At 58.7% G+C, this 26,132-nt stretch overlaps 1 protein-coding gene across 2 annotated transcripts; it reads right to left on the minus strand.

Annotated features, from left to right (window-relative positions):
- Positions 1-702: 702 nt before the first annotated feature.
- Positions 703-26,099, minus strand: TAGLN2 (transgelin 2). 2 transcript variants are annotated; one of them, XM_084613175.1, is made up of 5 exons: positions 25,966-26,099; positions 3,737-3,929; positions 3,153-3,327; positions 2,395-2,497; positions 703-1,853 (listed from the first exon to the last, which is right to left on the minus strand). In XM_084613175.1, the coding sequence occupies exons 1-5, from the start codon at positions 25,986-25,988 to the stop codon at positions 1,712-1,714; spliced, it is 636 nt and encodes a 211-aa protein (XP_084469301.1). In that variant the 5' UTR covers positions 25,989-26,099; the 3' UTR covers positions 703-1,711. The 2 variants fall into 2 exon arrangements, with proteins under 2 accessions (XP_084469301.1, XP_084469302.1); XM_084613176.1 differs by lacking the exon at positions 25,966-26,099 and adding an exon at positions 14,133-14,264.
- Between the last annotated feature and the right edge of the window lie 33 nt (positions 26,100-26,132).

Raw genomic sequence — 26,132 nt, forward strand, 5'->3', positions numbered from 1 at the left:
CCCCCCCCAGAGTCCTGGGAGGGGGTGAGCCACACACACCATGCTCAGCTTGCTGCTGCCTGGCCATTACTGTAACAGTGGCTGGGCAGCAGGCTGCTGCTTGCAGCCCCTACAGCATGCCCAGGTAATTACCCCCATCTCCCCCTTTTGCCCATTTCATCCTCTTAGAGATCACAGGCCATGGCACAGCCAAGGCAGAGTGCCCCTCCCACCCTACCCACTTGGTCCAGCTGCTTGAAGGCACAGGCTGTTCTGCATGGACATGCCTGATCCTTTGTGGATTGCTCCTCAATACAGGAACGGAGGCCCAGCTGGGGTAAGGGCCTAATGCCAGCAGGCTGCTCCCACCAGTGAAAGTCTAGCCTCACTCCCTTTCAGGGGGCCTCTTGTGTCCTAGACAGAGGAAGCTGGGCCAATAGGAGCAGCCAGCTGGTCTCCACCAACTCATGCTCCCTCCAGCACAGAAGGACCCGAGCCTGAGCAGAGTCCTGGCACTAACCCTTCTTGTGCTCCCCTTTCCTGCAGGCTGTGCAGAGGTGGCCGTTTGCTTGCCCTGTCATTTCACTCTTTGCTGCCCCAACAGTGTCTGAGAATTGGAAGCTAAGCCAATCCTGCATGAGCTGCTCAGACCCTAGTGCCACCCCTCCACCCCCACCCTGCTTTGTGCTAGGCTTCCCCATCACACACAAGGACTCAGGGATATAAACAAGATTTGGGTGACCTTTATTCTGAATGGTGACCTCAGCGATACATTCCAGTCAGAGTGATCAGAGCACAGGTGACAGCTACAGCCTAGCTGCTGAGCTGGGCATGCAGCACTGCTGGACCAGCTAGGGTTAGCGTCAAGCCACAAGTCAGCCAGGAGCAATGGGGCCTGCTGGTGTTGGAGCTAGCCCCAGTGTCACAGATGCAATGCACTTCCTAGCTCCTCCACCCGGGAGAGCACAGCACACAGCTGCTCCTAACCCAGAGGGAGGACCTGGACCAGCTGGCTGACAATGCCCTGTCCCAAGCCCCAGGGCAAGGTATTGCAGCCCTTTCTTCACAGCCTGAGCTGGGCAGCGTTCTGCCTCCATCCCAGCTACGGGAGCCTGGGACATCAGGTTACATGTTTTGTTACTAGCACAGGTGAGTTACTCGGAGACAATACAGACTGCTCTGCAGCACACGTGCGGGATTAGAGACAAGACAGTTGCTAGCAGGTCTTACAGCTGAACAGGTGCACGGAGCCCTGCAAGGGAGATTTTTGGTCCTAAGACTATTGACAGATCAGCAAGAGCCACTGGCCTGGGTACCTGGAATGCAAGAAGTGGGTTTGCTGCTTCAGGCAGAGCCCCAAGCCCGAGGGAGGAGAGATCTGGCTAGCAGCCATAGCTTTGGCACTTTGCTTTGATGGCAGGGTGGGAGGGGGCAGCCTTGAGTGGTCCCAATGTCAGTCTAGACAGTCATTTGGTCAAATATGGAAATTTGTTTGGTCCCTACAGAACTAGGGTGTAAGACAGCTGGGGGAGGGAGTTCATGGTGCTGGGATAGGGAGCTCTGAATACAGACTGTCAGGGCATGAGGCCCTGGCCCATTTCACTGTGGTGGTTTGTGGGGGGTGTTCAAGGCACCACTCCCCAATTTTCTAGACTGTAGATGAATATATTAAACCCTGGGGGTGGGGTGGGGGGGAAGATAGTGGAGAGGGAGTGCTGCCATGCTGGGCTGATCAGAGGATCTGGCGTGGCATCCCATAGCCTGTCATGCCCGCTTGTGATGCGCCCCGGTTGGTGCCCATCTGCAGCCCAATCACGTTCTGACCCTCCTTCAGCTTGTCTTTAGAGAAGTCACGGCGGTTCTCCTGGGATTTCCTGGGGGTGAGGAGAACATGAGTCAGACCAGAGGGGTCACAGGGAGAACACCTGGGTGGCACCTAATGGCTAGGCAAAAGTGCATGCTGAAGAGGAGCAGCAACTATGCCTTTGTTGTATTGGCTACACTACAGGGCCTTCCAGGACAGTCAGGCTGTATGAGCCAACACCCCGTTCCTCTGTAGAGGGACTGAGACCCAAATCACTTTGCTTCCATGTAGCCAAGTCCCCAAGCCAGTCAGACTGAGCCCCAGAGTCCCTCCTGCAGGCTGGGCGAGAGGGGGCAAGAACACTGGCAGGTGCTTGCACCACTTCTAGCCCTCCTGCTGGAAGAGGTGGCTCCTGCACAGCAAGGCTGCCCAGCTCTACTCCCTGACTGGAGAGTGGAATCTACTTCCAGTGGCTCCAAGATCAGCTAGAGACCGGGAGCCCCAAACCTTACTGCACCCAGGGCTGGGCCACACCCACTTGGCCTGACACCCCCCACCCTGTTCTGAGGGGCTGGTTTTCTGTTACTCTCAGAAGTTCAAGAGCCACTTACTTGGGGAACCAGTTGGGATCTCCAACGAACAACCCATCTTGCTTTGTGACAGCCAAGCCCCCCAGGTTCATCAGGGTCCTCTGCACACAGGCCATGTTCTTTCCTGGCAGGGCAGAGAGCCCATGAGTGATGTGCTGTGATTTGACCTAGGTGCATTCAGCACAGAGCCCAGCCTCTGCAGTGAGCCCAGGCAGCACTTGGATGGGGTCAGTTACCCAACCCTGCCAGTGGGGCCTGCTGCTCATCTAAGTTCACCCCCAAGCTCTCTGGCCCATGTACAGAGCCCTGGCCAGGGTTCAGGATAAGCAGCCATTCCAGAGAATGGTGACAATACCATCCCCAGACAGATTCTCCTGGGTCCAAGCACAGCCTTTGGATGTGCCAGAAGCATCTGCTGACCCAGCAGGTGTGGAGCCTGCTGGGAAAGGGTCAAATGGGCTCTGCTAACTCATGAAGGCAGGAGACCCAGTGTCACCCAGATACAAGGGAGGCAGGAGAAGATCTAGGGTATGGGCTGAGTCACCCTGAGGAGGATCCCCAGGACAAGCAGAGCCTGGGGAGGCAGCTTTCTGCTGATGAAGCCAGACCCCATGAAGGGGAAGAGTTTGGATTTCTGCACAGCACAAGGGCTGGATCTAGGGCAGGCTGCTCATGTGGAGTTTCTAACTCAGGGGTTCCCTGCTCATCCCCATGCTAGGGGTTAAGCCTCCCACATAAGCCAGGGCAGTTATGTGCCAGGCCACCCCCGCTCTCCCTACCTTCCCAGAGGTCCACAGTCTGGAAGATGTCAGTGGGTGCAATGCCATACTGCTCAGCAGCCCGCAGGAACTGGGAGATCTGTTCCATTTGTTTGAAGGCCTTGTTTGAAGGCTCTGTGTTGGCAACCGGCCCCTGGCCCTTTGGGTAGAGGCTGTTGATGAGTTTGCCGAGCACCTGGGCAGGAAGAACAAGGATAAACCCAGGACTCAGCCAGTGTGCTGGGCAGGTCTCTGTAGCAGTCTCCACAGCACCCTGTATCTGGGGACAGGACCATCTGTGGGGGTTACTTCAGGGCAGAGTCCACCCTTGTTAGCTCAGCACAGCCAGTGTGTGCCCTGGCGTGCTCCAGCCCTGCTAGGGGAGGCTCAAGGGGCAGCAGGGAGGACCAGGTGCCCCTGGTCTATGGAACTGTGCTGCCCCCGCACAGAGACCCTGGAGGATGCTTGTATCTCACTGCCCCATCAAGGAGGGGGAATTGCCTGGGGCTCCAGCTCCCTGGAGGGGAAGGGATGTCGCAGCTCATGCAAGAAAGCCCAAGCTGCTGGGGCACACAGGGAGATCCTTCTGCCCCAGTGATACTCACTGTGCCATCTTTCAGCCACTCCTGGAATTTCTCTTTCCCGGGCTCAGGTGGCTGGATGCCCCCACACTGTGCCAGGATCCACTGGGTGAGGATCTGCTCCAGCTCTGGGTCGTACTGCTTGTCGATCCTCTGCTGAACCTCCCAGCTGAGTCCGTAGGCTGGTCCCCTGTTTGCCATGGCAAAGATGCAGTGTCTGCAGGGCCAACACAGACAGGGCAGCTGAGTGAGGCACCCTCTGCAGTCTGAGCCATGACAGCAGCATCCATCAGCCAGACCTTGCCTACTGTGTGGCAGGGATGGGCTCCAGATACAGCTTCCCTCTCCCTACACCCAGTTCCTGCTTCTGCTATTCCAAGACTTGATCCCTTCAGCTTTTGGGGTGCTGTAGGGTCAGCACTGATCGGGGCACCTCTGCACTGGGCCCAGCAGAGCATCATTCAGATTCAGCCCCTCCCTCCACCCACCCAAAAAAAAAAAAACACCTCCTGGGCCAAAGCCCACTCCGCAAGGTCAGGGCAGGAGAGGAGACAAAAACATGGTGGGTCAGGATTGTAAAAGAAGTGGCTGCTGCTTTGGCTGCAGCCCGGACCAAGGTCTCTCCAGACGGTGGGAAAGTGCCTGTCCGAGAGCCCGTCTCTCCCACCCATCCTATACACTGGGTGCTGTATCAGGAAAGTCAACAGCCCTGCTGGCCAGGCACATTCCAGCCCTAATCTCTGGAATGCAGCTCTGTGCTGGGGCCAAGCAGGACGTGCCAGAGCCTCGGCTCAGCCCCAAGCTGCCTGAGGAGCCCAGCAGCTGTTCTGCAGGGGAGCTGCCCAGCCCCACAGGCTGCTACATGGAGCCTTAGGGGGAAACTAGGGCTCCAGGACAGATGCAGCCAGGCCAGAGGCACTGGCTCGGGCTGCCAGTCCAGCCCTTGGCTGGCTCTTCAGCTCACACCCCATGTAAGGGGATAGGTGCCACACCCCTCCCCACTTGCTGGGATGGTCATCTCAATCCCACTTGTTCTGCTCCCCCTGCCCAGGCCAGCTGGTGGCAGGCCGGGGTCTCAGATGGGACCAGGCTTTCCAGGAAGAAGAGGGATGAAGGAGCTGCAACTCTGATACAATCCACCCCATTGCTCCACCTCCCACCACTGCTGAATCATGCTTGCACCTCTGGGTGAGGCCTAGGCTGGAGTTCTCAGCCAGGAGACCTCATCACCTCTGTAAGGGCTGCCAGCGTCACCCCACCACCTGCAGCATGGGAATGTTGCTTGGCAAGGCAGTGACAGGCGCTGGAGAGAGCGAGACTGCACAGGGTGCCATACAACAATGCTGCACTCAGCCAAGGGCTCTCCTGGCTGGGAGAGACTTGGGATTCCTGCCTCACAACATGGGAGCAAAAGCTGCAAGCTCTACCCCAGGTGCAGGCTGCACATGGAGCAGCTGCTGGTCTGGGTCCTGTGTTGAAGACATCCGCAGCACATGGGCAAGATGGAGGCAGAGGGGGGCCATGCCCAGGAGCTGCAGAGAAGGCTAGACTGTAGGGAGGGCAGCTGGCAGTGCTGGGCCAGAGGAGCTCTGACCAGTGCTGCCATGGCAGGCCCCTGCAGGGCTTGTGAACGTGAGCAGTTCTGCTGTGGCTCCTGGAGGGAGCAAGCAGCAGCATTTGATGTGCCAAGCCTGGGTACCCATCCATGCCTGCAGGACAGTTCTAGCAGAGTCATGGGGAGAGGGAGGGCACACAGGCACCAGCAAGGCCTGTCCTTGCAGGGATTTTTGGCCCATGCTGGACACAGTGGGCAGGATGACAGCCACCACCCTCTAGACTAACCAGGAACTGCCTCCGGCTGGGATCTGAACAGACAAGCCCCAATAAATGATCCTGCAGGCCAGCCAGCCCCAAGGCAGGCCTAAGTCAACAGCCCCCACCATGATGCTGCATCAGCACTTCCTGGACAGCAACTTATCACCATTGCAGGGAACTTCCTACCCAAGCAACCCCTACCCCACCCCCAACCAGTGTCCATGGCAGCCCCACTCACAGGCACCACCCCTAGGAGCAGGAAGTGGTGTGGGGGGTGGGTATTTCAGCTCCTGCAGCCATTCTGAAGGGAGAGGCTCCAAGGGAAGGCTGGGAAGGAAATAATCAGCATTTGCTGGTCCCTGCCCTGGTGCCAGATGGGAGTGAGACCTTTCCGGAGATTCCCCTTATTTATAGAGCCCCAATCCTCCCTGACCGCACCACTTCCCCGAGCAGCTCAGTCAGGGGGAGCTCCTTATAATCCTGACCCTCAGCTGGCCGAACAAGGGGACAGCACAACCCAGATGCACATGGGCACCCAGCAGGCTGGCTCCCCACCCCACCCATCACTATGGAGCTGACCTTGCAAGAGCCCAGTGGACCCAGCACCCCACCCCTCCCCTGAAATGTTTACCAGGGTTGTGAAATGGCTCTGGGGCCCAGAGGCAAGCAGGGGAGAGGAGGGGTGAATCACTCCCATTCAGGGACAATTGCTATTGAGCAACTTGGCGATTTAATCATGTCTGGAGATTGTCAGTAGTTTGGCTCCCTCCAGATCCCTCAGTGTCACTGAGACCTAGCCTATGCTGGATGTTCAGGGCATGCATGGCTCTGGCAGCTGAGAGGAAGGGGCAAGGATGCCACAAGCCAGGGACGCTGCAGCTCTGGGCACCGTTCCTGTGGCAGGAAGCAGGCCCTCCCGCACCCAGCCTGGTGCCAATATGGCAAGGGAGGGGTAAGAGGGGAGAGCTCTTCTAGACACAATGGCACATGCACCCATCCAGGCAGGGGCTCCCACCCCAAAAGGCTGGGACCCAGGGGCTGTGCCAGATGGGAATGTGGTTCCCAGGCACACACAGGAGGGAGGGGTGCTATTCCAGAGCTGGAAGGCTAGGCACTCTACCCCCACCCAGGCTGCAGATGCCTAGGGAAAGAGGCCTGAGCCAGTAGCCTGAGCCTTTGCTAAAGTGGCCTGAAATGCTCCTTCCAGAGGTACTTGAGCATTTGGGGTGGGGGTGAGGGGAGGAGCTGGTTATCTCCAGAACCCCCAGCACCACAGATCCCACCAGGCCTGTGGCTGTTGGGTCGCACTACAGCTCCCTTGAGAGCTCACCCAGCTTGCTGGGCACAGGGGAAGGTTTGAGCCATCCCCAAAGCTTGTCTGAGAAAGAACTGCAGTAGGAACCCTCTGTCCTGCTGGCTTTTTTCCCCCAGCAGCAGCCTTACCAACCCTCCTCATCGATGGTCCCTGCCTGCCTGTCCTCAGCAGTCCCCAAAACCCCAGCCACAGCCACTGCTCACCCCTGCACCAGTGGCTGCCCTCCACAAGCACCGAGCCAGTGTTACTGAGGTAGAGACCATCTGTCCCCAGCAAGGTGCCTGCATGGCTGACAGGTTGGAGTGAGGCAGGGAAGGGGAAGATCCAGCTCAGCAGCTGTGGAATTGCTGCTCTGGGTCTGCACGCCACCTCTGCAAAGCAGGCAGATCTGAGGCAGGAGAGCCAGTCTGAGGGGGTGCAGACACACCCAGCTAGGACCCAGTCACACAAAGGAGTCAGCCCTGAGGGCTCCAGCCCCTCCCAGCCACATGCCAACTCCCAGCCCTCTGTGCTGCAGGCAGCTCCTTCCAGTTCAGTGTAGCTGGCCAGAACCACCCAGGCAGTGGGAAACAGATGGGGGCAAGTCCTGTCTCAGCATGTTCCAGAAGCTCCTCAGGCTGCACTTTGGTGGGTTGTGTCCCCCCCATGCAGGGAGCCCAGCTCTCTAGGCAAGTCTCCCAGCCAGCAGCACTCAAGTCAAGGAGTGGGCTATCTCATCCCTGGATCCCAGCCTGTTCAGGGGGCAACAGCAGCCAGTCCACTCAGGATGGCCAGAGCCATGATCATCCTCCCAGGTCAACCCTAGCCAGGCTCCAGGCAGTCACTGCTACTGGGGGGAAAGGTGCTGCATGGGTTCAACTACAACCTGGTGTTCACTACACTCCTCTGTGGCACACAGTCCAGGAGTGCAAGTGTACAGCTCCTGTGGGGGTGGGGAAAGAGACCAGGGCAGCGCTGCTAGGAGGCGACTCCCTGCCATCGCCAAGGCTGGGAACAGACCTTCCCTACCAGATCAGCTCTGCAGAGAGCATCTCACACCCACACTTGCACCATGCAGGTTAGACGGTCAGGCAGTGTTTCTGGGAAGCCAGCACCTCTTCAGCACTTATACAGATCTAGCTCCTTTCAGGCACATGCTTGCTGAACCATGAAGGGGCCAGTTAACGGGAGGCCAGATGCTGCCTGACTCACTGCTCATCATTGACTCACTGAGCTGGATTTAACTTCTGCACCCCCCCTCCCCATTAGTTTCACATTCTCAAGCTCAGGACAGTCCAGGGCATGTGGGAACTCTGCCCAGTCCAGCCCCTAGATGGATGCTTTAAGTAGAAATGGGCTCAGAAGGCAGGGTTTGGTTTCCCTACAGTATGGGTTAAGTCTGTTTGGCGCATGCCAGGCCAGCACTTGGTCATAAACTGGACCTGAGCCAGGAGAGGAGCTGGTGTCACCAATTCTCCAGTTCATCCTGCCAGGTGTTGAGAGCTGACGGCACAACACAGCTTTGTCCCAGCATGTCAGGGAAGAAGAAAACCTACATCACTTCATTTCCCAGAACAGTTGCTACCTGTGAGCCATCACAGCCATGTGAGCATGCCCACCCGTCTACTATAGATGGGGTGAGAGCAGGGCTGCCTCAGCCACACAGCCAAGTGCATGGTCATCTCTAGGACCAGAGGATATAGTGTCCTTGCAGGCTGGGCAGCTGGCTGGCAAGCAGTGAGCAGGGACTTGGTTATTCACCATGCTCCCTTCCTGAGCATGTACTCCCAAGCTGTACATGGGACAATGACTCTCCTGTCTGTAAGCAGGATGAAAGGGGGCACTACCTCTGTACATGACCTACACCCCCTACCCGCTCCTGCACCCCAACCCCCTCCCAAACCCAAACCCCCTCCCTTGGCAAGTATAATTCTTAATTAACCAGAATTTTTGACTAACCAGCACCCCTCATTCCCCCCCCCCCAATATGCCAGATAACAAAGCTTTTATTGTATTTAGCTTCACAAAGTGCTCAGACACCTACACAGAGGCAATATCCTGTACCCAAAGATCTAACCAGCCAGATGAGCAACATCAGCCAATGACTTGAAACTGAAATCAGCGAAGTGCTAACCAAAAAGCAACAGCAGATTAAGTGAAGGTAATTAGCCACTAAGTAGATTGGCAAGGGATGTGGGGATTCTGCATCGCATGGAGATTTTACATTGAGCTCAGCTGGCAGGCTCTGGCCTGTGCTAAGCAGTCATTCAGAGTGGATGATCACAACAGTCTCTTCTGGTCTTGAAATCTAGGAGAACGTTGCTTTAAATTGGGTCCCAGCAGGATCTTGTTGTCTGGAGAGCATCTGGCTACGCTGGCCCATTGTTCTCTCACAGTCTGGACATGGGCAGCAAATGGGACACACTGAACAATGGGACAGGACCAGCTGCTGCCAAGTCAGCATGCTATGCCACACCCTTCATTGGGAACATGGGCAGAGGAGATAGCACCTGTCCCATCCAGGCAGTAAGTGAGCAGCCACTGCTAGAACCCACAAGCTGGCTGGAGATTTGTTTCCATCATTTACATGATCTGGGTACAGACATTCCCTCACTCACTTATTTGTGCTTCCACCTGCCCCCAAGTGGGACCTGCAGGAACTTTAAGAAGCTGATTGAAGAGGGCTGTCCCCAGAGCCCCCACCCCCATGCCAAACCTTGGATCAGTCCTTGGCAGATGGGGCGGGGGTGGCCAAAAAGTCAGATCCCACTTCCACTGCAGCTCACCAGCAGGAGTGCAGCTTTGCAGAGTTAGAGCAACATCAAGTGGGGCACAGCCTGCACTGGGCTCAGACAGCAGCAAGAGGGCTGAGGGAGGGAGAGCACCCCACTTCCCACAAGATTAGTGGGACAGACTCTGGTGCTGAGCCAGAGGCCCCTGGCAAGGGTTCTCAGAGAGGACAGGCCACAGAAAAGGCATGAAGGGGGATTGGAATGGCCCCTGCCCAGGTCAGTGGCCCTATCTGGGAAGCTACAGAATAGGTAGCTGAGCTTCTGGAGCGTGGTTGCAGAGAGGGCACCCGTCAGGCCCAGCCTGAAGCAGCTGTGAAAAGCAGCTCCCCAGGAGCATTAGTAGCACTGGGCTCCAGGCCAAGGAATTGGTGGAGACAGGGCTGATTTCCTGCCACAGACAGCATCTGCAGGAGACATGAGCGCTTGGGGGGGCAGCGCTGGAAGACAAGAGCCAGCCCTGGGGGCGGATGCTACTGAGCGGAAAGCAGCCAGGTGGCCAGGAAGCGATAAGCCCTCAGGGGAACTGAGCCCCCCCACACATCTGAGCAGGGAGGGCAAGTTGCTGCTGCTGAAATCCCCACAGACAGGAAGCCCCCTGGAAGTGTGGGCAGGTCCCCTGGGGATGTTGCCATGGGGACAGAACACAAGCCAGCCACAGACCCAAAGGCACCAGAAGTGCAGGGTCCCTGCTATACTAGGGTCGCAGGAGGGCAGCATGTTCATGTGGGCACACTAGAGCACAGGGCTCCATGAGGCATGTGTCTGGGCAGACACCCCACATGAAGGGCTCTGGCTAAGAGCTGCCAAGGAGTGGAGCAAGCCAGCAAGAAGGTACAAGCCCCATGCTGGGCTCTTGGGCAAATAGCCGGGCTGCTGAGCCACCCCCTCTCCTCCCCAGGAGTTTGGACCAGCTCTGTTTTGGCCTGTGTCACCCCCCCACCCACAAGAGCCCTGGGGGAGGAGCTAGGGTTACCACCTGGCTGGTGCAGGACCAGCCTGGCCGGTTTTGCCAGAAAAATAATTTAATCTGCTGCCTTTTTTTTTTTTAAATTAAGTGTGGGTCTAAAACAACAGGGAGTTCTTGTGGCACCTTAGAGACTAAAATTGAAATTGCAGCCACCCCTCCTGTCTGCCAAGGACTAAGAAATTGATGTTCTCGATCTTATAGTATCGAGAGAAAGAACACTTATAGATAAGTGGCTGTTGAAGGGAGGGGGTTGCCTTGCGGTTGGGGGTGCAGCCACCTTACTTGGGGGGTGGTGATATTTTTGCATTTCAAAGGTAGTAACCCTAAGAGGCGCCAACAGAGCCTGCAGCTTCAGCTGTTGAGACTGCCAAGGTGTGGGGAGGCCATGACCCCCATGGGGGTCCATGAGGAAGGAAAGGCCCCACCCTACTCACCCCTCCTCCTGCTACCCCCACATCCACTCACTTGCAGCCAATGTTCTTGAGGGCACTGACCCTGGCTCCAGCTGGGAGGAGGGCCTGCAGCACCCCAAGCAGGCAAGCCACAAGGAGACTCAGCCATGCAGATGCTGCCTAAGAGCTACGCAGCTCTCTTGGCTTTCAGGTCAGCTCTTTGGAGCCTGCTGGCTTGGGGGGGGGGGGGCGTAGATGGGCTAGTGTGGGAGGCAGAAGGGCTTACTGGGTGGGGGGGGGGGTGGATAGTCTCTCTGGCCCCCCCTCAGAACTGCAGATTCTCCCTGCTCAGAGCTGGGCCACCCAGGATTAGTACCTCCACCCAGGAGAGTTCTGGGACCCTAGTCAGGGCAGGCCCCAGCCATTCTAACCTGCAGTTCCCAGAACTGAGCACCCTGGGGGCAGAGGAGGATTTGATGAAATCAGAATGCATGAGCCAGATCAGCATCTCATGAAACTTTAGAAGGCACATTCCCCACCCCCCCAACCCGCCTATCTCCACCATTCAGAGGCTCCAGCTGCTGGGAATAAAACTGCCCGCTCTGCCTGCCCCGGAGAGGTGCCAGCTTGCAGCAGGTTGATTCACATGAACCGCAGCTGCTGTTTTATGGGGCAGTTTCACTTCATGGAGGCCCTCAATTCAGCTGTGAACAGATTCCCATTAAACATTCCTGCCCAAGAGCACAGGTTGCTAATCTGCTGCCCCGGGACATGCTGCCACCCTCCCAAATCCAGGCCTGCTGTACATCGACATTGAAGCTTGCCAAACTGGGAGCTGGACAAGGCCTTTTCCCTGTGTTAGCCATGCTGAAGGCAGGACTGTTACATGTTCCTAGCCATCAGGCAGCCTGGGACAGGAGAGCCCAGCCTGCTCCCAAGAACCCATCTGGATTTGCTGCTGTCCCACAAGAGGTGCCAATAACGGGCCAAAGTGATGGATCTAACTCCCATTCATCCCAGTTACCTGCAATATCTTCTCCCTGCCCCCAGGGCCCTGCACAGAGTTCTGGAGAAGGACAAACACAGGAGCCAGCAAACACTCCCCATGTTAGGACCAGTCCAATTCCACAGGAACTTCATTGGCTCAGGAGGCCATTCCACAAGAGTGGTCTACACAGCACTGGAACCACATCCACTGTACCACTCCAGTGGCTGCTGTTATACTGGTAAAAAGCCACAGCTGCAGCCTGATCATACACGACCAGCTATGCCAGCAGGGGAGGCACCTCCAAACCAGCAGCGCAGCATCCACACTAGAGGACAGCTGACTTAGCTACTGCAGAGCCCCGCCCTAGCCAGAACAGCTACATTGACACAAACAGTCTGCTAGAGCTAGACCACTGGTTCTCAGCCTTTCCAGGCTACTGTCCTCTACTTTCAGGAGTTTGATTTGTTTGCATTCCGCAAGCTTCACCTCCTTTAAAAACTACTTGCTTACAAAACCAGACATCACAAGTGCCACAGCCACACTATTACTACAAAATTGCTGACCTCATTTTTACCAGATTATAAAATAATTCAACTGGAATACAGTTATACTTCCATTTCAGTGCATAGTATGTGAAGCAGTATAAGCAAGTCAGTGTCTGTATGAAATTTTAGTTTGCATGGACTTCGCTAGTGCTTTTTGTGTAGCCTGTTATAACACTAGGCAAATATCTAGATGAATGGATGTACCCCCTGGAAGACCTCTGTGTGCCCTCAGGGGTACAGGGATCCCTACTTGAGAACTACTGTGTTAGACCAGGCCTTCCTTGCCTTGCATCAGGGGCTGCCCCCGCTTTTGAATGAGGGATTTTCACACCACAGTCTGAGAAAAGCAACCTGGAGGCTATGGATGAAGTGCAGCCACTTCACACGGCACTGCCCAACAGCATGCTACTGGGTGGATGCCAGGCACCACCACACCCTGACCAGCCACGGCAGGGGGGAAGGGACTTAGGAGCTGGAGAGCTCACCCATTATTTGCACTCTGGGTCAAAGCAGCATTAGCCTGCTTGAGGGACCAGTTGTGGCTGTTCCAAGTGGCCAGTCCCTCAGGGGAGGGCAAAGGTTTCATACATCTCCACTGCTCACAGCCATTTTAGAAGCAGAGTCCTGGAAACCAACCAGCATCCAGGGAATTGGGTCAGACCCAGAAGCACTGCTAATTTTTCCTTTTCTGGAGAGAAAAGAGGGCCCAGGCCAGGAGACTGTTTTGAGCATGAAGTCGTCAGCCCCTCACCGGCCTTTGTAACCGCTGTGCTGCTTGCCAAGCTGGGGAGCGCAAGGCAGGGGGAGGAGAGCAGGCCTGAAGCCAGGAGCAGCAGCACAAGGAGCCAGTTCGCAGAAGTTCCCCGATTTATAAGAAGTTTGTTGTAGCAACAGGCTGCTAGCTCCAGCCGGCGGCGAAGGGGTCATGATCCCCGATGAGACAGCAGTTTCTGCCCTAGAGACCCAGACTTTCCCCACAGCGCCAGAGTGCCTTCGCCAGCGACCACCCCCGAGAGGGCGAAGCAGCTACCACCCCGACCCAGCTCCCCTCTGGGGACCCACTGGTTCACGCACTCCAGCCACGGCAGATTTAACAGCCCAGGCCACAGCACCCTCTCCCCCAGGGCCTGCAAACAGGGGGTCCTGGGGCAGCCTTCGCTGGCAGCAGCACCGAGCAAAGCCACCACCTTTAAGAACCCACCCACTGGACCGGCCGAGCTTAGGGGCCCCAGCCACACCAAGCCAGGGGCTCAGCCCCGGGGCTAGCTGCTGTTCTGACACGTGGGAAGCCTGCGCCGGGGCCGAGGCCGTGACCGCTCAATCAGCCCGCGGGCCCGCAGCTTAACGCCCGCGGCACACGGGTGGCAGGCAGCGCACCTGGCCCCGCTGCGCGGCCCGGCACCGGGAACAGCCCCACACCCCGGGACGAGACGTCGGGAGCTCCCCAGGTCCTGAGCCGGAGCAACCGCGGGGAGCTGCCAGGAGCGCAGCACCTACAGCAGCCCCCGGCCCTAAGGGGCCCCGCGCTCGCCCCCAAGCGTGAGACAAGCTCGGGTGTCCCCACCCCCGCGCCCGGCCCGGCGCCCGCAGCTAGGGGCTCCCCACCCAGCCCCGGCGTGGCTCTGACCTGCTGGCGGCAGTCTGGAGCTAGAGCGATGGGATAGGGCCGCACCCAGCCCGCGCGGCTATTTGAGGGCTGATGTCAGCGTCCTGGGAGAGGGGCGGTGCCGGGGGAAGGGACTTAAAGGGCCAGGAGGGCCCAGCCCCGCCTCGCACTAAGGGGGGGTGCGGTGGTGCTGGGCGTTCTCCAGGGCTGGAGCCGCCTGGGTTCTGCCGGGCCCCACGGGAGAGCTACCCGCTTCGAACCTGCCTTTAGCTCCCCTAGCCTGGGTCGAGCCCAGCCGCCCTCACCCCTGCGGCACCTTCAGGGGAGCAGGGCGTTGAGTTCAGGGAGGCCGCTTCCTCCTGCGTGTAGCGGGAAGCCCCCTGTGTCTGTCTGATGGGAACCCCCGAAGTCCAGGCTGTAACCGTCAGTTCCTGACACACCCCTGAGAATATTGTAGCTTTCCACCGCCCGCAGGCAGGGGTCCGGCTACAATCCACAGACACACAACTCTGGGAAGGCAGGATCGAGGTCTGGGCTCAGCCTTAACCTCCCCACTATTTCCATGCACTGAAAAAGCAAATGCAGAGAGGATTCTACCAACGCTCAACCTCTGTTCCGCCTCTTCCCATGGGGGGGGGGGGAGCACATCACCTGCCTTTTGGCAGAGGACAGTACCCCTCTCATGGATCATAGAATATCAGGGTTGAAAGGGACCTCAGGAGATCATCTAGTCCAAGCCCCTGCTCAAAGCAGGACCAATCCCCAGATCCCTAAATGGCCCCCTCAAGGATTGAACTCACAACCCTGGGTTTAGCAGGGCAAGGCTCAAGCCACTGAGCTATCCCTCCTCCCCAGGGAGTTGCACAGAAGGGCCAGGTTCTTCTACACCAGCCTTTTCTCCCTGGATGTGACCAATGCCGAAGCCTGCAGGGTGCCCTAGACCAAACTCCCGACAGTCAGCGCGGGCAACCGGGATTGGCTGGAGCCGCCTCTCACTCTGGCTGAGCTGTCAAAAGCCCTCTGTCTCATGCCCACCAACAGATCCCTGGGCATGGACAGGCTGACAGTGGAGTTCTATCACGTGTTCTGGGACGTCCTCGGCCCGGACCTTGTCACCGTTTGGGCCAAGTCCTTGGAGAGTGGGGTCCTCCCTCTGTCGTGCAGGTGAGCCATGCTCGCCTTGCTGCCAAGGGGGACCGCCGCAACCTTCGGAATCGGCGTCCTGTCTCACTCCTCAGCACGGACTGTAAGGTCATAGTGAAGGCCATCTCGCTGCGGCTGGGGTCCGTGCTGGCATCCCAACCAGACCTAGACCTACATCCTGGACCGGACCATCTTTGATAATCTGTACTTGGTCTGGGATCTCTTGGAGCTCGGGTGTAGGGACGTTCTGTCGTTCACCCTTCTGTCCCTGGATAAGGAGAAGGCGTTCGACAGGGTGGACCACAGGTATCTCCTGGGCACTCTGCGGGTGTTCAGCTTCAGGCCCCAGCTCGTGGGTTTTCTCCAGGTGCTGTAGGCCTCCGCAGAGTGTCTGGTCAGGCTCAACTGGACCCTGACCTAACTGATCAGCTTCAGGCACGGGGTGCATCTGGGGTGTCTGCTGTCAGACCAGCTTTATGCTCTGGCGATTGAGCCCTTCCTCTGTCTCCTCTGCCAGAGGTTGACGGGGCTAGTGCTTCGGGAGCCGGAGCTGCGCCCGGTCCTGTCGGCATACGCTGATTATGTGCTCCTCGTGGTCCAGGACCTGGGCAACTTGGTGCGGGTGGAGGCTTGCCAGGCCATCTACTCAGCGGCCCCCTCTGTCTGGGTCAACTGGGTCAAGAGTTCTGGCCTGGTGGTCACGGATGGGTGGTAGGCGAGCTCCCTCTCACCTGCGCTTCAAGCCATGGGATGGGTTGGAGTGCGGGTCTGTTGCTCTATGTCGGTGTTTACCTTTCTGCCACGCATCCGTCTCCACCAGAGAACTGGCACAGTTTAGAGGGCAGGTTGGCAGAGTGGCTCTGGAGATGGACAGGACTACTCTGGTGTCTCTCCCTTCGAGGGAGGGCACTGGTGCTCAACCAGCTAGTCCTGTCCATGCTCTGGCACCAGCTCAACAGCCTGGTCCCAGCCCCGGGTTTCCTGGCTGATATCCAGAGGCTGGTTCTGGGGTTCCTTTGGCCAGGACTGCACTGAGTCTCTGCAGGAGTCCACCACCTGCCCCGGAGAAGGGAGGACAGGGCCTGAAGTGCCTGCGCACTCAGATCCACATCTTCCACCTCCAGGTCCTGCAGAGGCTCTTTTTTTGGTGCAGGTAGTCCGGCGTGGAGCATGTTGGTGCACGCCTTCCTATGCCGCTTCCGAGGGCTCTGATATGACCGGCAGCTCCTTCATCTCCATCTGAGGGGTCTTCTGACCTCTCCGGCCTGCCAGACTTCTACCAGGACCTCACCCGGACCTGGAAACTGGTCTTGGTGACCAGGTCCGTGGCGGCCACCAAGGGGGCAGATCTCCTCGCAGAACCCCTGCTACACAACCCCTAACTCCGTGTGCAGGTGGCGGAGTCCCACTCAGTGCGACAGAGGCTGGTCCTGACAGAAGTCAGCAGACTCAGAGACCTCCTGGACTACAACCGAGGAGACTGGCTGGATCCCCTGATGCTCGCTCAGCGCATGGGGCTCTCTGGCCCTCGTACTCCCTGGCGCGTACTTCAGGAGGTGAGGGCCGCTTTACCACCTGCTACTCGGGCCTACCTCGACTGAGTCCTGTGAGAGGGTGCCTCCCACGCTGCACCCCAGGCCTTCTGGATGGTGCCCCGGGGACCTACCCGGCCATTCAACCCCTTCACTGTGAGCTGGCTGCACAACTTGCAGCCAGCTCGTTTCTGGACCACACCAAGGAAACATCTGTACACGCTTGTGCTCCACACCCTTCACGTCCTCATGCCACCCCAACATGAAGTGGCGGGACTTCTTACCACCTCTGGAGGGTAAGGAACCCCAGTGGGCAAGCCTATACTCCACCCTGGTCCTTAAGCCCACCAGGGATATCAGTTGGCAGCTCCTCCATGGAGCTGTGAGCACGGGCATGTTCTTGGCATGGTTCACCCCCATCCTGGACACCTGTGCCTTTTGTGGAGAGAGGGAGACCCTGGCACACGTGTATCTGGAGTGCACCAAGTTGCAGGCCCAATTCCGGCTCCTCTTAGGAAGAGGACCCCCCCTGCGCATACTCCAGGAGGTGGGGGCAGCCTTGTTGCCCACCTCTCAGGTTTTCTTAGTTGTCCCCCGTAATTAAATGAGATCCCAGACCTTGTGGATCCTCCTGTTAGGCTGGGGGAGGTCTTTTAGCAGTGAGCAGGCTTCTGCCACCCACTTCCAGGATCCCAACAGGCTTAACCTCTCCTCTATTTCTATGCATTGAAAAACCAAACCCAGAGACAATTCTACCCACGCTCAACCTCTGTTCTGCCTCTCCCCCTCCACCCATGGAGGGGGGTGAAAAAGCACGTCACCTGCCTTTTGGCAGAGGATGGCACCCTCCTCACAGGTCCGGAGGAGATGTGCGGAAGGGCTGGGCCCTTCTATGTCAGCCTCTTCTTCCTGGACCTGACCAATGCCGAAGCCTGCAGGGTGCTCTGGACCAAACTCCCGACAGTCAGTGCGGACAACCGGGACTGGTAGGAGCTGCCTCTCACTGTGGCTGAGTTTTTGAAAGCCCTCCATCTCATGCCCACCAACAAATCCCTGGGCATGGACGGGCTTTGGAGTTCTACCGTGTGTTCTGGGATGTCCTCGGCCTGGACCTCATCACCGTTTGGGCTGAGTCCTTGAAGACCGGGGTCCTCCCTCTGTCGTGCAGGTGAGCCATGCTCACCTGCTGCCAAAGAAGGGGGACCTCCACGACCTTCAGAACTGGCATCCCATCTCGCTCCTCATCATGGACTACAAGATAGTAGCAAAGGCCATCTCGCTACGGCTGGGGCCTGTGCTGGTGGACATGGTGCATCCCGAGACCTCCTCGTCAACCTCCTCTTGGCTCTGTCCAAAGTCACCATCTGCAATACCAGGAGGAGGAAGCTGGACGAGGGGGCGCTCTGCGACTGTGGGGCCTATTTCTGATCCTCCCTGGTCTCACGCATCCGGGCAGAGTTCCCCTGGGCGGCATCCACTGGCTCCCTTGACAGTTTGAGGAGTAGTGGGTGCTGTCTGGGATTCTCTGCACAGTGTCCCTCTCTGGATCCCTAGTTTTGAACCTGTGGCCTTCACTCCTGACCCTGTTATGTCTTAGTGTCCCCCGTCTTCATTTGGTTCCTGGGTCCAGTGGTCCCTTCAGCTAGGCTGCGGGTGGGGCCTTTAGAATTGGGTGGGCTTGTGCCCACCCACCTCCCAGGATTTCCAACAAGGCCTCTCTCTGTGAGGGAGGGCACTGGTACTGAACCAACTAGTCCTGTCCATGCTCTGGCACTGGCTCAACACCCGGGCCCAGCCCCGGAGATCCGGGCCCGGCTCCAGAGGGTAACTGTGGAGTTCTTCTGGCCAGGACTGCACTGGGTCTCTGTAGGGGTCTTGAGTCTTCCCGTGGAGGAAGGAGGACAGGGCCTGGTCTGCCTCCGCAACCAGGTCCATGTCTTCAGCCTCCAGGCCCTGCAGAGACTCCTTTATGGTGCAGGTAGTCCGACGTGGAGCATGTTGGCACATGCCTTCCTCTGCCACCTGCGATACGACCGGCAGCTCCCTTATCTCCATCCAAGAGGTCTTCCATGAGACCTCTCCAGGCTGCCGGTATTCTACCAGGACCTCCTCCAGACCTAGAAGCTATTCTCGGCGACCAGGTCCATTGAGGCCACCGAGGGGGCAGACCTCCTCGCGGAGCCCCTGCTGCACAACTCCAACCTACGTGTGCAGGTGGTGGAGTCCCCCTCAGTGCACCAGAAGTTGATCCTGGCAGAAACCACCAGAATCGGAGACCACCTGGACTACGACAGGGGAACTCGGTGGACCCTTGAGCGCTCGGTCAGAGCATGGTGCTTTCCATACTCCTGACCCCTCCTGCGCATACTCCAGGAGGTGAGGGCAGCCTTGTTGCCCACCTCTCAGGTTTTCCTCAAGCAGCTACTGCAAGAGGGAGCTCCCCGCCCACCCCTCAACCCGGGCCCTCCGGACCTTTTCATCGGGCCACTGTCCTGCGACCCCTCCCAGTCCCCTCCCAACCACAATCCGAGCTAGCTGCACGCCCTGCAGCCGGTTCACTTCCAAACTGTGCCTAGGAAACAACTATAGATGCTCACTTCCTCACCCTCGTGTCCCGCCCTGATACCAAATGGCAGGACTACTTACCACCTGTGGAGGGTGAGGAACAGCGGTGGGCAGCCTCAATTCCACCCTGGTCCCACGGCCTGCTGGGGATATCAGCTGGCAGCTCCTTCATGGAGCCGTGAGCACAGGTGTGTACCTGGCATGGTTCACCCCCATTTCCGCTGCCTGCCCCTTTTGCGGTGTAAGGGAGAACCTGACGTATGCTTATCTAGAATACACCAGGTTGCAGCCCTTATTCCAGCTCCTCCAGAACCTTCTGCTGAGGTTCTGGCTGCACTTTTTCCCACACCTGTTTACATTTGCACACCCTGTCCGCGGCCCTATGAAGTCGCGAGACCTCCTTGTCAACCTCCTCCTAGCTCTGGCCAAGGTGGCCATCTACAACATCAGGAGGAGGATGTTAGATGAGGGGGTGCTCTGCGACTATGGGGCCTATTTCTGATCCTCCCTGGTCTCACGCATCTGGGCAGAGTTCCTCTGGGCAGCATCCACTGGCTCCCCAGACAGCTGTGAGGAGCAGTGGGTGCTGTCCGGGGTTCTCTGCTCAGTGTCCCGCTCTGGATCCCTAGTTTTGAACTTGTGACCTTCACTCCTGACCCTGTTATTCCTTAGTTGGTCCCCATTTTCCTTTGGTTCCCAGGTCCAGTGGTCCCTCCCACAAGTCTGGGGGAGGGGCCTTTAGACGTGGGCGGGCGCACCTCCCAGGATTTCCAATAAGGCCTTGCAGGCTGAAGGCAGCAAGCATCTGGGACAGAGCAGTGCTACAGGCAAAGACCTGGAGAGCTAAAGGCAGCTCCGGGTGGGCTGCAGATATCTACAGGCTGAGGCCCTGAGGCACGGGTAAAGAGGGTGCTGGGGCTGTCTCCCAGGGAGAAGTTCCCTTGGGTGCTGGGAAGTCTCCCAAGGAGAAGTCAGAGGGGGCGCTCAAAGCAGTGGCCATCTACAGGGTCCCTGGGCCGGGGTCGGGACCCAGATTAGTGGGTGGGCCTAGGTCCCCTCCCCCACTCACCACTGAGGAAGTGGCTGGACTGTGATACTATCCCACCCGGAAGCGGGGAACCCAGGTATAACATGGCTGGAGGGCTGTGTCACTGAAGAGGACGCTGCAGACCTGGGAGTGACGTGTGTCCCAGAGCAGAAGTGACGGTGGCAAGGCACCACCAGAAGAGGGTGCACTGGCAAGAAGAGCTAATCTGTGTGACAGCCAGCAGGAGGCACTGGAGTGATGAGTTGCACCCTGGAGAATGCAGGCATTTGGTTGCCCCGAGGGAAGAGTGAGAGACCCAGACTGTTTGGCAGCTGCCCCTGATAGAAGGGGAGTTTGGAAGACTATTAAAGGAACGATGGAGCTGCCGTGTTCAGAGGCCTTTTTGGCAGAAGGTAGGTGTACCTTCCCGGGATGGACTTTGGCGTTGCCACTTCCACTGAAGGGGATTGAAGAGCAACCAAGGGGCGATTCAGGCCCTGGTGAGACAGACCCACTGTTGCCACTGATTTTCCAGGAATGCCTGAGGCAACTAGCAGAAGAGCAGCATTATTTGCTCAAGACCCTCCAGGAGGTGATCAGGGGCCAGAGAGCCTGGGGCAAGAAGCCAGGTCCCAGGATCAGACTAGAAGCCCAAGCAGGGCAGTGTTATGCCTGTAGGCAGTGGGGATGATTTAATTGGGGATTGGTCCTGCTTTGAGCAGGGGGTTGGACTAGATGACCTCCTGAGGCCCCTTCCAACCCTGATATTCTATGATTCTGTGACACTTCAAGAGAGGGTGCCCCTGTCAGGAAGAGAAGAAGCCTATCCCCAAGGGAAAGGGAGCAGGGAAACCCCAAGATGGTTTCACTCCCCTTGATACCAGCTGCCAACTAGACATGGAACCATTGATCACTACCTGTTAATCCCGATGATCTAGCCAGCTTTCTGTCCACCATATAGTCCATTCATCCAGCCCATACTTCTTTAACTTGCTGGCAAGAATACTGTGGGAGACAGTGTCAAAAGCTTTGCTAAAGTCAAGGAATAACATGTCCACTGCTTTCCCCTCATCCACAGAGCCAGTTATCTCGTCATAGAAGGTAATTAGGTTAGTCAGGCATGGAAAGGGTGTTTACCCAGAGGAGTACAGCCTGGAGCCCACAGAGGGGTAAAGTTAGGTGCCTTTTGCCTGGAGCCCTAGGAACGGGGTAAGGGTGGGGGGTGCCTAAATTAACCGGGTTACATCTTGAGCCCTAGGAACTAGGTAGAGGTGGGATGTCCTGGAGTGTGTGAGTAACTGAGAATTTTGTGCAGGTAACAGAGTGAAGATTCCCCTCAGTGGCAGGGCACCCAGTGTTAGCCACTGTGATGCTGAGCGTGTTAGTTTGTGACGCTAACCCCGAGGGTCTCTCCTGTGGCCCATCACTACTGCAGCGTGATGTATTCCCTTGGGGGCTGAGTCTGGGGGTTGGGTCAATGGGTCAACTATTCGCACTCTGCTGGAAAGGAAGGAACCTCCTGCTCCACTCCTCCTGCTGCCCCACTCCACCCTCCCTGCCATGCTCCCACCCTCTCCTGCTGTTTGATCCCACACGAGTGGGGGAGGCATTTCTATGGAAGCAATGTGGCTGTGGCCATCACTGCAGGCTCCATCGCAGGAGGAAGTGAGTCAGGGTGACTCATCCCTCCAGTACAGCGGGGTGGGACCCCTAGATGCTACGAACACACTGCATGGGGCTGAGTTGGCTCCTCTGTGATGGTGGCTTGGGGCCCTGAGCATCCCAGCAAGAGCCCAGCTGGGGACTGTCTGTGGCATGGGAAGTTGAAGGACTCTTTGCTGCTGTGGAGGCAGAGAGCAGCTGGCTAGGCAGGTTAGGGGTCAGCCAGAATCCAGCTTTGGGTCTGAGCCTTGAGAGTCACAGGCACGAAGGGTGGGCAGCCGGCCCAAGGGCTACTCTGGGGCGCTGAGGGTCTGGATGGAGGGTGTGTAAAGGGGAGCCCAGGGCTGAGTTAAGAGGGGGCTGATGTGCATTTGCAGGGCTGAAGGAGGGGAGGTGGAAAAGGTGAATACGATAGTGGAGGTTGTAAAAAACTTTTTAAAAATGAAAAGAATTACTTTGGCACAATCCAATTGTCGCTCAGCCCAGCCATGCCAAGGCCTTGCTGTCGCCCCCGCCCCATGGCTAAGACCAGGGAGGGCTGGCCCAGGCGCCCAGTCACTGGGTTCATGGCTTCCTGTTGCAGTCGCTGGTGCTTGGAGTGTTTCCAGGCAGATGCTGCCAGTGCCCGAGAGCTGAATGCCTGCGGCTAACCCCAGCTTCGACCACAATTCGAGCCTTTGCGGGCAGCTGCTGTCCGGTTTGCAGGGAGGATTTCGGGGCCAGGATTCAACCTTAAATGCCCATGTAAAACCACAGGTGTTATCTCCACTGCCTGGACTGCTTCCCTCCCCTTCCAAGGCAGGGAGGGGTCCAACTCCTTTCCCTCTGGCCAATCACACCAGCCCCCCCTCTTCCTGCTCACCAGTCTCCTGCCCCCCACAGCCCTCCCCTTCTCTTCAACCCATCTCTTCTCTGACCCCATCCCACTCAGCCCCCTTCCTATCACTGCCCCCACAAGGACCATACGTGGTGATGGGGGGAATCACCTTAGATTCAAGGCCAGAGGGGACTTTTATGACCATGTCCTCTGAGCTCTGCCCAGATGCCAACTGGTGCCCTGGCATTGAGGGAAGGACCATCCCCTGTCCCCTAGCATTGAAGGTAGGCAGCCCCATGGAGGCGCCCCCCCCACCCCCAAGTGCCCTGGCATCGAGGACAGGTAGGACAGCCTCATGGAGCCCCCCCCCAGTGCTCTGACATTGAGGGCAGGCAGCCCCATCAAGCCCCCCTGGTACCCTGGCATTGAGGGCAGGCAGCCCCATGGAGTGGCTGTTGTGAATAGGCCCCAGCTGCTGAGGCAGCTGCAGGGGGTTGGGGACGCTCATGCTGTGGTGCGCACTGGGGCTGGTTATATGCTCCCCCAGCCCGGCCTCCGCAGCCCAGCCAGGCTGGCAATGATGTGGGGGGTGCCCGCATCCCAGGGCACATGGTGCTAGGGCGGGCCAGAGACTGATGCCCAGACAGCTCATGCTCTAGGCCCTGTGCCCCTCCCTGGGAGATGCTGAAGTCCAGCAGTTTGTCTGATGCCCTTGCCAGCAGGCCCCTCTATGTGGGGGGAGTGGAGGGAGCAGGGACAGCCCCCTCTCCCTGCCAGCTCGAGACTCTAGTCCTGTCCCAGAGGATGTGTCCAGCCTCTGCTGCCAGGGAGCAGCTTGGGGAGCTGGGGGTGGTGGAGTCCAACTCTCACCCATGAAGGAGGCTCATTGCTTCCCTGGGTCTCAGTCCAGTGCCACCTCCTGGGCACTGATTGTCCCCAGTCCCAGCGGCCAGGGCAAGCCCCTGGTCCCAGCCCACCGTGTCCTGGGGCCTGTGGGCTGGGCTGGCACAGCAGCTCCCACCCTCAGTGGGGATGTGCCAGAGAGCAGTGCCCTGATCTCACAGTGATGGGTGCCCTTTGGCCCCTGGTGCCTGGCAGAGTCCTTGCCCAGGGTATCCTGGGCAGCAGCACAGAGCAGGGCCAAGCAACCCTTGTCACCCCTGGGGATGGGGAGAGGCATATGCCCACGAGGTCTTTGCAGGCAGCAAGCTCTGGGGCAGCTACAAACCCAGCAACAGCGGCACTGGGGCCTGAGCTGGCCCCACTTGCTCCTGCCGCATGACCAGGCTCCCAAGGAGCCAGCAGGTGCCCCCAGCTCTCTGGGCCAATCCCTGCTCCCTATGTGTGGGGTAATGTAATGGGGACTCTGCCTGAGGGGGGGCAGTGCCCACAGGAGGTAGCATGCTGGGGGGACAGACAAGGCTGCCTGAGTTCATTCACCCCAAACCACCTCTTTCCCTAGGGACCCTCATGCTGCTCCTGTCCTGGCTCAGTTGTTGGGGGAGGGATCCCAGGGCAGCGGGAGCAAAGGAAGTGTGGGGGGGGCAGGGGGAACTGCAGGGAAGAGTCTGTGGTATGGGGGTGGGGCAGAGGGGTTTTGGGGGAGGATTGTGGGGTGGGTGGGGCAGGAGTGGGTCTTCGGGGCAGGGATGCTGGGGAGGGGTTGGTAGTGGGCGGGAGGGGACACAGAGGGATGCCGTGTGGAGCTCATGGTGCAGAGGTGTATGGGGGGGGTGACAAGGGAAGGGGGGTTGAGTGGTGGGGGGAGGTGGGCTGGGGGAGCACCATGGGGCAGGGCGGAGATGGGAGGGGTCCATGGTGTGTGTGGAGAGAGCAGGGCAGGGGAGGCACATGGTGCAGGGTAGCGGTGGACGGTCTGTGGTGCTGCCCTGGGGCTGGCTCAAGGGGTGGGGGAGTTGGGAGGGGTCTATGGTACAGGGGAGTCTGTGGGGAAGGGTCTGGGGAGGGGAAGGCAAAGGGAGGCACCTGGCGTGGGGGAGGGGTCCATGGGGCAGGGCTGAGGGAGGCAGCCGACATGGGGGAGGGAGGGGTTCATGGGGCAGGGCTGGGTGGTCCATGGCCCTGGAGCTCCGCGGCCCAACCACTTCCCTTGTCAAATGACCTGCCTGAGCCTGGCCAAATCTGGGGAACGAGGAAGTGCAGCCCATCCGGCCCTAGCAGCCGGGCATGGCCTCCGCTAACCCTGCCCGTGCCAGGAGCTGCTCCAGGGCCTGCTCTAGCCCGTGTCCCCGCCGCAGGGGCTGCACCACAGCCCTGCCCCTCACTTGGGTGCTGGCCAGGGATCACCCCAACAGGCCCTGCTGGCCACTACAGCAGCAGCCTTGCTAGATTTCATGTTGCCAACCCCCTGTGGCTGCGTGGAGGCCACAGCCTGGTCAGCCTGCCCCCACTCTGCCCACAGGGCCTGCAGCAGCTAGGGCCAGAGGGGAGGGGGGCACCTGCCAAATAGAGACGAGCCGGAGGTAGGCCCAGGCCCCAGCCCTCCTGAGCCAAGGCAGCTGGAAGCAGTAGGGCGCTGGAGGTGAAAGGCTGCGTGGCCCCAGGTGGGGGTGATGGCACTCCATAGGGCCAGGAGGTGACGGTGGGAGATGGGGGCAGGCGCTGTGTGGGGCCGGGGACTGATGGCGGGAGGGCACTCCGTGGGGCGACAGCGAGAGATGGGGGAGGACACTCCGTGGGGCTGAGGGGTGACGGGGGGAGACGTGGGAGGGAGCTCTACAGAGCTGGGTGGGAGGGGGTTGGCAGATGGGGTGGAGGCTCCCTCGCCTGGCATTGGAGCCTGTCGCCCCTGCCGGCGTGGTCTGTCACTCCCATGGGGGCTAAAGTCTGTGCAAGTCTCTCTTTATTCCGTTACAAATGCCTCTGCCCTCCACCCATCCCCTGATAGGACCCCTTGGCCCATCCCTCACAAGAAGCCCTTGGCCCACTCCCTGGCCCAGCCCGTGGGAGCTCCTGGGGCCAGGAGCAAGGGACAAGCAGCCTGTGGCAAGTGCTATCTGTTGGCTTGGGGCTGGGCCTGGGCTCAGCTCGGTCCCCACAGCTGTTCAACCATGTGCTGTACGAAGGGCCGGTCAGGCCGAAACGCACCTGGCAGGCTGAGCATCAGGCATGGGCTCCCCGCATCACAGGCCCTAGGACAGCCTGGCAGACCAGCCACTGCAGGGGCCTCCTGAGTCCTGACCCCACATCTGCTGATGATCCCATGGTGGGGCATGGCATCTGCCCAGCCGGGGCGCTGCAGGGATGCCCTGCCA

Source organism: Lepidochelys olivacea, assembly GCF_965140295.1.
Source record: "Lepidochelys olivacea isolate rLepOli2 genome assembly, chromosome: 24".
Classification (NCBI taxonomy): domain Eukaryota; kingdom Metazoa; phylum Chordata; order Testudines; family Cheloniidae; genus Lepidochelys; species Lepidochelys olivacea.

Coding starts and splice junctions, on each gene's coding strand:
- TAGLN2 (XM_084613175.1), bottom strand. CDS start 25,988: ATGCCTGATGCTCAGCCTGCCAG. Junction 3,930..25,965: donor CCTGATGCTCAGCCTGCCAG/GTGCGTTTCGGC, acceptor TTGGCCCTGCAG/ACACTGCATCTTTGCCATGG. Junction 3,328..3,736: donor AGTGGCTGAAAGATGGCACA/GTGAGTATCACT, acceptor CTTCCTGCCCAG/GTGCTCGGCAAACTCATCAA.